A 13,099-nucleotide genomic window follows, 5' to 3' on the forward strand; every position below is an offset into this window, starting at 1 on the left:
CTATAAAAATGATATGACAAGAGAGACAATAGCATCCAAAAAACTGGGCTAATTAATCTCCATCTCCTCCTCTTACTCCTCTCTGATCTCTTTAGCTCACAGGGCTTTCGAAGGTATCTATGGATAGCAACGATGCCTCACCTCCTCAGAATCCTCCCCCTGCCATGGGGAAGATGGTCACAGTTCTTAGCATCGACGGCGGCGGCATAAGGGGAATTATCCCGGGAACTATTCTCGCTTTCCTTGAATCTAAACTCCAAGTAAACCTATCTCTGATACAAACATGCTAAGCATCATGTATAATATATAATATATATATATATATATATGCACACACACACACACACAGAGAGAGAGAGTTTTAACATTATAATTTTTAGGAACTCGATGGACCAGATGCCAGGATAGCCGACTACTTTGACATCATCGCCGGTACGAGCACCGGCGGACTAGTGACGGCAATGATCACAGCTCCTGACAAGGATAACCGACCACTCTTTGCTGCAAAAGAGATCAACAAATTCTATCTAGAAAATGGCCCGAAGATTTTCCCTCAAAAGTCGTAAGTCTAGTAGATTATAGAACTCAACAGTTCATCTACAGAAGAGAAAAGTTATAGAATTAATTCAGTTTACTAATTGTCTTGCATCATCTATGCATGCAGTTCTGGGTTCTTTTCTTCGGCAGCCAATTTTTTTGGCGCAGTCACAGGGCCAAAATATGACGGCAAATATTTGCACTCTATAATACAAAGTTTATGTGGTGATATTAAGCTTCATCAAACTATAACCAATGTCGTGATTCCAACTTTTGACATCAAATACCTCCAACCAATTCTCTTCTCAACCTACGAGGTTGCTCACTGCTACTTATATTAACATTTTATAAAGCAATATATACATATATATGTACTTTATATCCATATATGTGTTACAATTATATATGAGGGCATTTTCAACTTGCATTAGTTCATCAATGCAGGCAAAAAATGTACCTCTAAAGGATGCACTTCTCTCTGATATCTGCATCAGTACGTCTGCAGCTCCAACCTATCTCCCTGCTCACTACTTCCAGACCAAAGACTCTCAAGGAAACACTAGAAACTTCAATCTTGTCGATGGTGGTGTAGCTGCAAATAATCCAGTTAAGTATATATATATATATGCAAAATTAATTAAAACGTTTGGTACACTTACATAGATAGTTACACACCAATATTTTTACAGACGTTAGCTGCGATGTCGCAAGTTACAAAGGAAATCTTCATGCAAAATGCCGACTTTTTTCCAATCAAGCCTGTGGATTACGGCAAGTTTCTTGTCATCTCCATAGGCACTGGCACTGCAAAGGAAGCTGAGAAACTACAGTGCAGCAGATTGTGCTAAATGGGGTGTTCTTGGGTGGTTGTACAACAAGGGTATGACGCCGTTGATCGACATTTTTTCACAAGCCAGTGCTGATATGGTAGACATCCATGCATCTGTTCTTTTCCAAGCACTTCACTGTGAGAAGAATTACTTGCGTATACAGGTATAAAAATATTCTTAATATACTCAGCATTTTATTTGATTTGATTTGATTTGCGAATATGTATGTGATCGATTGATGGATCGAATAGGATGATTCTTTGATCGGCGATGTGTCGTCGGTTGACATCTCGACGGAGAAGAACATGCAAAGCTTGATCCAGATTGGCCATGGCCTGCTCAAGAAGCCAGTGGCTAGGGTGAACCTTGAGACAGGTACATATGAGCCAGTGGATGGAGAGGGGACCAATGAACAAGCTATTGCTCGCTTTGCTAAGAAGCTCTCAGATGAAAGAAAGCTCAGGAACAACAAAATGAATGCCTGATGGATGAATTAGTACTATAAATAATCCAGCTCTTCTAATTTAACTATGTCTCTATTAATCTCTATTCATGCATGGATATATTTATCTGATGTTGGAAGAAAAGAAACTACATCAAACATTTAATAAATTACTCGGTTTGTTTCAGCTTTAAGTACTTTGCAATACAAGATAAAGCTTAATTATATCTCCATTCATGTGAGGCGAAAGATAGAAGTGGTAACTTCTGGTATAAGATAATGGCTAATATCCATGGCTTTACAATAATTAAACCACAATTAGCACTGTAATATATTATTTCCTGCAAGCCTTCAACATCTTTTTTTTTTATATATATAATCACAAGACTCCATGTGAAGGAAACCTTATTATCTTCCTCAAGTTCTTTGATTGGTTGGCCTAACATTAAGTTGGAACTTAACTTATGTTAAGGTTAATTCAGATTTAATTCCAAGTTAATCATAGTCTTCATCCAAAGTCCAGAGCTCTATGAAAAGACCCAGCATTAAAAATAAAATTACAATTTTGGTGCAATCAAGTAGGATTATGATTGAGAATTTTCCCATGTATCTTCTCTTTCTCCACCCTTCAGTTGATCCTTATCCTGATCCGGCGGAGTAACAGACCACGATCATAAATATGCGCCCATTAAATCGGCTACCTAAATCCAATGATCTCAACTTAAATTCGCCTAACTACCTCTACAGTGCTCGAGCCAGTTGCTCCTGCGGAACATCTTAAGCCGCTCGTAGTTACTGCCTTCAGTCGATCCTCTCATCCAGTCAGATCGCTCTAGCGAGATAAGCACGAAAAACCGCAGGGATAAGGGAATGGGTTGTCGACACGTGGCAGCATCTCGGGTCACTGGGAGGTGACGCAACCCCCCCAACCGTTAGTCGCTTTCTTCTTCACCAAGTGCTGCTCTGCTCCCCCCCCGAGTGGGGATCCGGTCACCGCCCGGTGAGAAGCCACCATGAGATCTAATTACGAGGCAAAAATTGAACCGACGGAGGAGATGGCTTCGTAGTACGAAGTTGACGGCGGATTCTTCATCCGCATACTAGTATCTGTGCGTCCGTCTGGCTCGATTACTTTTGCTCTAAACCCCTCGCACTAGTTGTGTTTCATCTAAGAGCCCCCCACCCCCTCTTTTGCTTCTCTCCGTCTCTCTAGGGTTCTACGGAAGCGCTCGAGCGAGGGCAATGCAGTGAGGTGGGGTTTCGAGATTGATCTCCTCCTCCATAGTTCTCCATTGCTGGGTTATTTGCGGACAAGGAGAGATGGGGCTCTGCCATGGGAAACCCTCGACGAGGCAGATCCAGATCCCTGGCTCGGATCCAGATCCCAGGAGGGACGAGGAAGTGTGCAAGAAGGGGGAGGAGGAGAAGAAGACCACGGGGGAGGAGGAAGAGAAGAGCAGTACAAAGCCATGGGCTTCCCCATTCTTTCCGTTCTATAGCCCTAGCCCAGCTCATAGCCTCTTCTCGAAGAAATCCCCCTCCGCCGCTGCATCTGGCAGCGGATCGGCCACGACTACTCCGAGGAGGTTCTTTAAGCGGCCGTTCCCGCCGCCGTCGCCGGCGAAGCACATCAGGGCAGCGTTGGCTAGGAGGCATGGGTCAGTGAAGCCCAATGAGGCTGCGATAGCGGAGGAGGATGGAGGAGAAGAGGGGAAGGGGGGCGTGGCGGGGTTGGATAAGACCTTTGGATTTGCGAAGGGGTTCGGGGAGAAATATGAAATCGGGGAGGAGGTAGGAAGAGGGCATTTTGGGTATACTTGCGCTGCGAAGTTCAAGAAGGGAGAGCGAAAAGGGGAGCAGGTGGCCGTCAAGGTCATTCCGAAGGCTAAGGTGAGAGAAAAATCTCCCCTTCCTTGTTGCCCTTTCCGTCATTCTTGGTTTTTTTTTTATATGGATCGGGTTTTCTTAATCTTTGCGGCTGGTGTTGTTAGTATGTGAATTTGACCTCTGATATTGTAGTTGGCAAATATAATATTTGACTTGACAGATGGATTTTTTTGATGGAGGATTTTGGTGGTTTACGTAAAAACTCATTAATTGAACATGCAAATATGCAGATCTTTTGTAGGAAGCCTTTCTTTTCTTTCGTCATTGTTGACCATCCTTTTATTTGGCTGAACCTTAACATTTATTTGGCTTGCAATTTAGTTTGACATTTCAGGTATCAAAGGAGGTCTATGTTATGACTCACCACCATTGAATTGTCTGCTATATTGGACTTTCTCAAGGTGGCCTTAAACAACAATCTTGAACTTATAATGGCATTTTTCTCTCCTCATAAAACTTTGACACCACCAACCATGTAATATATCTATGATGCTTTGATAGCATGCAGGAATCTTGCGTAACACATCCATCTTGTGCTATTAATTCTTTCATATGCCAGTTCGACTAAAATGGGTTACTGTGTAGAGAAAGGATTGTCGATACTGATTCTATATTATCTTTTCAAGTATGCTATACTTATGTGCATATGTAAATGCCAAATTTCCTGTGTTGGATAGCAATCCGAATTTAGTTACTGTACAATTTAATCTACATATCATCTTTCAGCACATTGAGTGGATCCTTGTATTTATCTTTGGATGCTTTCTTGGCAGATGACCACAGCCATAGCCATTGAGGATGTTCGAAGAGAAGTGAAGATTTTGAGAGCTTTGACAGGACATAAGAACCTAGTTCAATTTTATGATGCTTGTGAAGATAATGACAATGTTTATATAATAATGGAGTAAGCTTCAGCTATGTTATACATTATGTATATCCCAGTTCTCTACACAGCATAAGTGTTTCTTTGATCACACTTTCTCTTGGCTGTGTGATCAAGTATATTGTGCTAGAATAGTATATGCTAGATTTTAAAAGTCACTCATGTTTTGTCACTGCCAAAACTACAAGTAAGCCATCTATTGTGACATTGGATATTTGACTCACCCTCAAATTCATCCTTTTCTCTTCTGTGAATTAGATAAGCTTGTTTGTACTTATGTATTGAGAATTTATAGACTGAGTGATGGATATGGCACTTCTTATAACTTTGCATGCATTGGGTTCACCGTCTTATTTATAACTTTGCACGCATTGGGTTCACTGTCTTACTTTTTTTTTCTAACTTCTCATCCGTCTTTCTGTTTTCCAGATAATAGCCTAATTTTCTTTCCTCTTCCAATATTTGTGCTAATTATTTTTCTTAAGGGTGGCAATGCTCGGGTTTTGGGTCAGCTGTGTAGTATCCAAATTATTTATGTGAACATGCTTTTGCAAATTTAGTATGTCCCTAGGGGCATGTTAGCTCCTCTTTTCTTGCTTCCTTGCTTACCTAATTACATGGTACAGCTCTTGTGTTATTCATCTGCTCATCAGTGGCTTTACAGATAGTAGATAGAAAGCTTGTTGAGTATAGAAAGAAATATTTTAGTGAAAAAGTACTTCATTTTTGCTTATATTTCTTAACCTTGCTTCTATGTAATAAAGATTTAGATAACTCTTTTTATTTCTAAGATTTTAAGTAATTCTTGCTTTCTATCTGTTTCATGTATGTTTAGTCATATTGTTGTTTTATCTGCATGTTCTGTGTTTGACTTGGCTGATGTATCTTTTAGGTTATGTGAAGGAGGAGAGCTTCTAGATAGAATTCTTTCAAGGTAACTATCTTCTAGATATTTCATTATGTATAAGGTAGCATCCTTTTGGGACTTTGATCTATAGAACTTTTTAAGGAAGGCCTTAAGTAAGCTGTTTCTAATTTCTATGCATATCTTTTTGCTTAAACAGAGGTGGGAAATACTCAGAAGATGATGCCAAGGCTGTCATGGTACAAGTATTGAATGTTGTCGCATTTTGCCATCTCCAAGGCGTGGTACATCGGGATCTCAAACCTGAGGTAATGCACATTGGACTGGCCAAAGCATATTGCTTTGTTGATTTTGTGCCATTGCTTATTGAAGTGAATATCATCACTATGGAAGTATAGGCAGGGAGGAATTAATACACCTAGTTAAACTTAACCCTCTTCATACATACAGTTGCCATTTGGCTTGGGTCAACCCAAGGTTAATGAAGTTGGTTAGTCCACCTGCAATTTTCATTGAAAATCTAGCTTACCTGCATTAGCTTGGGCACTGACCTGAAGGTTTTCTTGGGTTGGATAAACTTTGGCCAACTCTGACATTATACTAGAAGTGAATCAGTAATAATGTGTAGAACATAGATAGCTAGATACACCCATGTTGTGTCTGATTATGGATGTGCTAAAGTTTAGCTTCATGGCTATTAGCTCCAATCTTGAGTATCATTTCCAAAGTGACTAGTGATCTTAAATTCCTTCTAAATCAGTTACTCAATTCTCTGCACTAGAGATAAGGGGAGAAGGGATTGGCATAAATTCTTTTTACTCAATCCCGCCCATATCTCTCCTTCTCCAGATTATTGTAACTGCTTTTAGATGTTAAATTCCTCTACTTAGGCACACAATGATTCAAATCATATTGATTTACTCTATCACTAAATTCCTCCCTATTTTACTACTTTAGGACTTGCTTAAAACTTTGAACACTCTACCTTTATATCTTGTGAGTGTTGCTTATAGTAGCGTTTTTCTTTTATCAGCAACTAGGCGATATCTTCTCCATAGTAGTTTTGTTTATGGATTTGTTCTATCAGAAATTCCCTTCATTTACTACTTTAGAACTTGCTTAAAACTTTGATAATCTACCTGTATATCTTGTGAGGGTTGCTCATAGTAGAGTTTTTCTTTTATGAGCAACTAGATGATGCCTTCTCCGTAATAGTTTTGTTTATGGATCTTATTGATGATTATTTTTCGTCTTTCTAAAGCTTGGTATTTGTTTGATCAGAATTTTCTTTTTACTTCCAAGGATGAGAATTCCCAGCTGAAGGCTATAGACTTCGGCTTATCAGATTTTGTTAAACCAGGTTAGTTTTTTATTGGTCATTATGAGGTTTTGTTATACTATGGCATTTGAGCTAGTGGATTGGTTGTTACTACCTTTCTATGTTTAACAAAGTTACACGGGATTTGCTTGTTAATTTTTGCTACTACATTTTGTATCTACTCCTAACTTTTACATCATTTGCAGATGAAAGGCTGAATGATATTGTAGGAAGTGCATACTATGTTGCACCTGAAGTTTTGCATAGGTCCTATAGCACGGAAGCTGATGTCTGGAGTATTGGTGTGATTGCTTATATTCTTCTCTGCGGCAGTCGGCCATTTTGGGCACGAACTGAATCTGGCATATTTCGGGCTGTTTTGAAGGCTGACCCAAGTTTCAATGAGGCACCTTGGCCTTCTCTATCTTCTGAAGCAAAGGATTTTGTTAAGTGCTTGTTAAGTAAGGATCCACGCAAAAGAATGACTGCTGCACAGGCATTAAGTGAGTTGCCTTTCAGTTCCATAAAGTTCCAGTTGTGTTGCCTTATCAATACAAATTTACAGCAAGCTTACTATGTCTTGTGTACAGGCCATCCATGGATTAGAAATTACAATGATGTTAAAGTTCCCTTGGATATCCTTATATTCCGACTTATTAAAGCATATATACGTTCTTCAACATTGCGGAAGGCTGCTTTAAGGGTGAATAACTGCTTTTCTTCTGGGAAGTTTATTTTGCCAGTTTCAGTTTCATGTGCTTCCAGATACATGTTTCCTTCCCCATGATTATTGTTGCATTACGAAAGTAAAGTCTCTATACTCTACATAGTACATACTCTGTTCAAGTTGCAGACACATTTTAGAGTTAGTACTCATTTCTCTTTTAGCTGTCAATTCTGTTTCCTCTAGAATCCTATCAGAGAAGATTGGTCATTCCTTTTAACTTAATTTTTTTTAACGTGGATGTGCTATAGATGAAGAAAGATGACACTTCAAGAAAGTCTATTTGGATGGTGCCAATTCTTTTAGCAACCTGATATTTAGATGCTAAAATCAACCTACTTGGTTGTAATGATAATGAAATCTCCCCCTTCCATCACAGGCCTTTTTAACCTCATAAAGCTCTATTATTATTCTCTGGTTGATTGAATTTGGTTATGATTCTTTTGTTTTTTATGTGATGCATGAAAGAAACTCTTTGCATTTGTCACAGGCTCTGTCAAAGACATTAACTGTTGATGAACTATTTTATCTAAAGGGGCAGTTTGCACTCTTGGAACCAAATAAAAATGGGTGCATAACTCTTGAAAGTATCAAAATGGTTAGTCTATGCGGGAGGAGTTCTAATTCTGAAAGTAGGAAATAGTTGCAATCTTGTTTTAATAGAACTTCAATTCTGAGTTGTTGCCTATTCTTATTTTTCATTCACTGGTCAGGCCTTGATGAAAAATGCTACTGATGCAATGAAGGAATCTCGTGTTCAAGAGCTTCTTGTCTCGGTATGCAAATCTTTAGCTTCAGATGTTACGTGTTTATGAACGTTGTCTATCTGGTCAGTTTTATTTGCTCATGAATAAAAGCCTGACTTTTTCATTTTTTTTTCTCAGTTGAGTATTCTTCAATATAGAAGAATGGATTTCGACGAGTTTTGTGCGGCTACAGTTAGTGTTCATCAGCTTGAGGCTTTAGATAGATGGGAACAACATGCCCGATGCGCTTATGAGCTTTTTGACAAGGATGGTAATCGAGCTATTGTCATTGAGGAACTAGCTTCGGTATGTCTCGTTCCTTGCTGATCAAATATTTTGTTAAGTTACATTGATGCATCAAAATGGAAAATTTAGTTTCGGTCTGGTAAAGTTGAAACTGCAATTAAAACCTGCCCTACTGAAGTAGATTATGGTCTAACATGAAAACGTTTTAACATGATTACTAAAGCAGACATATAAACTATCATATATGATCTTCTTACTCGCAGTTGGTGACACCGCTGGCTTTTTCTATTTTCTAGTACAAGTGTACAAGTGATCTTAATTCTCAAGAAAGGGAGATTGATAAGGCTCATAGGAATAGAGTATGATGGCTGGAAAGGACAGTTATCTCTAGTATGCTATGTGGTCATCATGTACCTCTTTTAAGTTATACTGAATGGATGAATGTCTAATTTTCATTTGTTTCTGTACTTTTAGGAGCTTGGACTGAGTCCTTCTGTACCTGTACATGTGGTTCTCCATGATTGGATCAGGCATACTGACGGGAAGCTGAGTTTTCTTGGTTTCGTCAAGTTGTTGCATGGTGTGTCTAGCAGATCCCTTGCGAAGGCGCGGTAGTTACGCTCTATGCCCTGATTGTAAAATTTGGTTCTCTAACTGCTATTAACTGGAGATGGATGGACAAGAAGCACGCCATATGGTACAGAGCACAGACTGGTTTCTCTTAGGATTGAGCAGCTGAATGCCTTTGGCGAACAGTCTTCGGGAGCTTCTGAAGTAACACGCACAGTGGCATTCCATGGGCTAAGCATCCTGCTGCCATATCTATACTACTTATTTAGATCCTCTGATCCTTCAATTTGATTGGAAAATCAGGTCACCCCAAAAATGTGTAATCTGTTTTCTTCTTTACAGTTGTAAAATGTTGAGCTTCTTCATTGTGATCTTGTTGTAAGATGCTAGTTCTTATTGGGATCAGGGAGCTTGCCCCAGTGCCTAACTGTTTAAGTTAATATATTTGGACACAGCTAAGGTTGACACTTTTATCTACCTTCTCACTTGAGAAGGTAAGAGATAGAAGGATTGTGATTTGTACTACTGATTTGACCTGATTAAGTGACAAAAAAAGGAGTGTTTATTGTGTGTTACTTCTTGTGCCAAACATTTGAAACAGTCAAGTATTAAACAGCACTTTAATATATCATTATTTTCGCATTAGTTCAATTAAGTAGCCATGTGGTAGCATTAGCATGAGGTGTGGCCACCTCTGCAAGATTGTTTGTCAAATTTTGGTAGGATATCATATCACATCTCAATTCTACTGATAGGAGTTCCACCTGATTCAAGCATCTTCTCAGAGAGACAATTGGAACAAAAGGGTACATAGATTGCACAAATTAACTACTCTATTCTTATGACATGACCATGAACAGGGGAAGAACAATTGCAACTGGCAAAGCATAATAGAAGTGATGACTGGATGGAGTCAAGTGAAATCTTTCACATGGTGTAGGCCCCAGGAGGACTAGTAAGAACAAAATTAGGTGCACATCAACGACTAAGACATGGATATAATCCATATGATAAATATTTTGGAATCCTTTTCCATTTCATAATGGCATCCAAAGAGTCTAATCCTCTGAACTTGATCTAAACTATACCAAAGCATTATTATTATTATCATTATCATTATTTGGCACCAACCAAGTATAAAATATAGTTGCAATCATCTCATAAATTAACAAATTTAAATTTCTCAAACACACCTCCCTTTCTTTTTTCTTTTCTTTTTTTATTTCTCTTTACGTTTAACAATTTACAGCTTATCTCCAACCAGATCTATAGTATATATTAAAAAGAATAATAATTAAAAAAAAGATCTATAATCACAAACCTAGTAAAGAAATTAAACAATGGATTGCTATATATATATATATACTCCCTTAACATGCAATTAGCTGCCACGGTTGTTCAATCTTCTAGTTATGCTATGTATTGCCGGGTTGAAACGCAGGTAGCCGAACAAACTATTCCGGTGGAAGGGCAACGGAGTTCTCCTCTTCATCTCCTCCGCCGCCGCGCGGTTCGCCATGTAATGCATCTCGTGCATCCTCCTCATGGACCTATTACCACTATCTTGATCACCAATACTATTTTTCACACTTGATGAAATAATATACTTCCTTAACGTATCTTTACTCCCTTCTGATGCACTCCTGAACAAGAACAAGTCCTTCAACTTCCACTTCTTGCTTCCACTTCCTTTAGATCCTTCTCCTCCTCCTTCTCCTCCTTCTCCTCCTTCTCCTCCTTCTCCTTCTTCTCCTCTCATAGGAGAGAGTGATCTCGACTCCCTCCTCCTTCTAGAAGAAGTGGTAGAGACAGAAGTGAGAGGCCTCCCTCTCTCTCTTTGCGATTCCATGTTAGGCTTCGACGGCTTGATCTTCCCACCCTCGAAGAGCTCATCGGCGGCGGCGACGGCGACGGCGGCGGAAGGCGTAAAATTGAAAGCGAAGTCCAACTCCTTCGCGTTGGAGGAGGAGAACATTTCTCCACGCATGGCGCTGGCGGCAGCGGCAGCGGCGCGTGTTGGGCTCGTCGGCGCGCTTGAGTAGTAGTAGCGGTGGTACTCGGAGGGGTCGCCGAAGGGCTTCGGGGTCGGCGGCGCGATCATGAAGGCCGAATTGTAATTGACACCGAAGTGGAAGTCTTGCTCTTGAGCCATTTGCACCACCACCTCCATGTCGATCCTTCTCGCTACTACTCCTCTCTTCTCTTCTTAATTATAACTCTTTGATTGCCTTTCTTTTCCAAACATACGACATGGATTTCTATTACTTGAGGAAGGTAGGGGGAAGGTGAGGTTTCGTATACCAACTCTCTTTATCAATAGTTCTAGCCACCTTCTAGATATCTTAGTACGTGAATTCCATCTGATATCCAATAGGGACATCCCACGTACCCCCGTTGTCCGACGTTCCTGCCACTTGGGCTGCGGAGGATCACCATGCACGTGGGTTATTGACATACCGTACAAAAGAGGGGTCGTTGGCCGCAAACTTATACTACTTGCATAATTAGCCACATCAATTAGTTTCCAAATTAATTTTTTCTCAATAATTTATTTAGACGAAGAGAATAAAAAATATTTAAGTCCAAAGATATTAATGCAATAATAATAATAATAATAGTTCCCATAGTGATTGATGGTGGTCTAATTAATCACCTTGACAAAGTTGTACTCCTTTTTTTTTTTAAATTATTTATGAGTTTCGAATGTTAAATATGTGTCAGACAAAGGGTCAATCTTTTCTAGATACAGAGGCAATTAAGCCTCACCGAGTTTTTATCTTCCTAGTTTATACTTTATACCATATGCGTCACCGAATAATTGCTCCGAACTAAATATCGCAGAGATCTGTTCTAAGCTGTTCTGTTCCTGCAAGCTAATTGCACTGCTAAGTCATCAACCTAATCGAACTAAGCCACCAAACCATCAAATAATTTCTTTACAATATTATTTGAAGTTGAAGTTGAATATATAACCTCCTTGGTTATAAAGAAGGTACCTAGTAACTCTATTAGAATTGGTTGGTAAACAAATTGTACTCGTGACACAAAAAAATAATAATAATCACGTTGAATTAAATAATAGTCACGTTGAATTAATTGTTCATTGGAATTAGTCATCTTTGAGAATTTATTTATTTATTTTTTGTCTACTAGTATTTCTTTAATTATTATTTCTTCCCCTAAGGATAGAACTTCTTGATTTGACCTCTATGTAGATAAGCTTCTTTGAAAGCTTTGGATGAAAGGAAAGAAGTAAACACATCGAAAGGATTGAAAGTAATTCCCAGGAGTGGCGAGAGGAATTAAATGGGCCTTTGATTTGTTGGTTCAACTAATTAATTAGGTTGCTTTCAGGATGGTGACATAGTGTGACCAACATGCGTCCAATAATTTAAGGAACAAAATTATTAGAGAAACACCCTTGTACGTATGATGCTGTCATGCTGATCTGTTATACTATACATAGTTTTGGTGATGATATGAAACAAATTAAACACCCTAGATTTTTAGAGTTTTTGTCTTAAGTTTTCTTAGGGTCTGATGCACAAAACTAAGTTGCGTTTCAAAATTGCTGTCTTGATTAGTAATTTTTAAATATAAGTCGATGATTATTTGATCAACTAACTTATATATAAAAAATTAGAATCACGGATTTTTCATTTATTTATATAAAATCGGTTTCGAGAGTAATGGTTTCCATATAAATACGGAAAATAACATTTCCTTAGACTTGGGCAAAGTATTTAAATTCAATTAATGACTTATATTTAAAATTTATTATCGAGACAAGGATGATACCTTGGGCTAGGCTTTTATTGGAATTTAATTTTGAGTTCATTAATGGTGATAGAGAATTACTAAATTCTGAAGATATTGGTTTACATTTTTATTTTTCCTTTGAGAATTGATCAAATGATATCTTTTGTTTATGCTAATTTCTCATTATCATACATATTAATTAAAGAAGTTAGACCCAGCTTTATCCCTTTAATAAACAGTATTATCTTCAATCTTCAACCTCTCTCTTTTAATCATAAGATATAATTGGGCA

General features: G+C 38.6%; 2 protein-coding genes and 1 pseudogene across 4 annotated transcripts; 2 read left to right on the top strand and 1 right to left on the bottom strand.

Annotated features, from left to right (window-relative positions):
* The first annotated feature begins 39 nt into the window (after window positions 1–39).
* Window positions 40–1,996, top strand: LOC140774372 (patatin-like protein 2; annotated as a pseudogene).
* Window positions 1,997–2,488: 492 nt separating this feature from the next.
* Window positions 2,489–9,623, top strand: LOC140774006 (CDPK-related kinase 5-like). Of its 3 annotated transcripts, XR_012106548.1 has the most exons (12): window positions 2,492–3,699; window positions 4,470–4,600; window positions 5,472–5,513; window positions 5,644–5,752; window positions 6,726–6,804; window positions 6,969–7,265; window positions 7,353–7,465; window positions 7,977–8,084; window positions 8,200–8,262; window positions 8,371–8,538; window positions 8,742–8,868; window positions 8,953–9,092. XR_012106548.1 is itself a non-coding variant. In XM_073116817.1 (11 exons), the coding sequence occupies exons 1-11, from the start codon at window positions 3,130–3,132 to the stop codon at window positions 9,091–9,093; spliced, it is 1,821 nt and encodes a 606-aa protein (XP_072972918.1). In that variant the 5' UTR covers window positions 2,754–3,129; the 3' UTR covers window positions 9,094–9,623. The 3 variants fall into 3 exon arrangements, 2 of the variants coding, with proteins under 2 accessions (XP_072972919.1, XP_072972918.1); XM_073116817.1 differs by lacking the exon at window positions 8,742–8,868 and having other exon boundaries at window positions 2,754–3,699; window positions 8,953–9,623; XM_073116818.1 differs by lacking the exons at window positions 8,742–8,868; window positions 8,953–9,092 and having other exon boundaries at window positions 2,489–3,699; window positions 7,977–8,118; window positions 8,371–8,511.
* A 758-nt stretch (window positions 9,624–10,381) lies between these two features.
* LOC140774867 (uncharacterized) lies at window positions 10,382–11,338 on the bottom strand. Its single transcript, XM_073118027.1, has one exon. The coding sequence runs from the start codon at window positions 11,216–11,218 to the stop codon at window positions 10,430–10,432; it is 789 nt and encodes a 262-aa protein (XP_072974128.1). The 5' UTR covers window positions 11,219–11,338; the 3' UTR covers window positions 10,382–10,429.
* Window positions 11,339–13,099: the final 1,761 nt, after the last annotated feature.

This window comes from Typha angustifolia, chromosome 13 (assembly GCF_048772165.1).
Source record: "Typha angustifolia cultivar Huaian chromosome 13, ASM4877216v1, whole genome shotgun sequence".
In the NCBI taxonomy this organism is placed as follows: Eukaryota; Viridiplantae; Streptophyta; class Magnoliopsida; order Poales; family Typhaceae; genus Typha; species Typha angustifolia.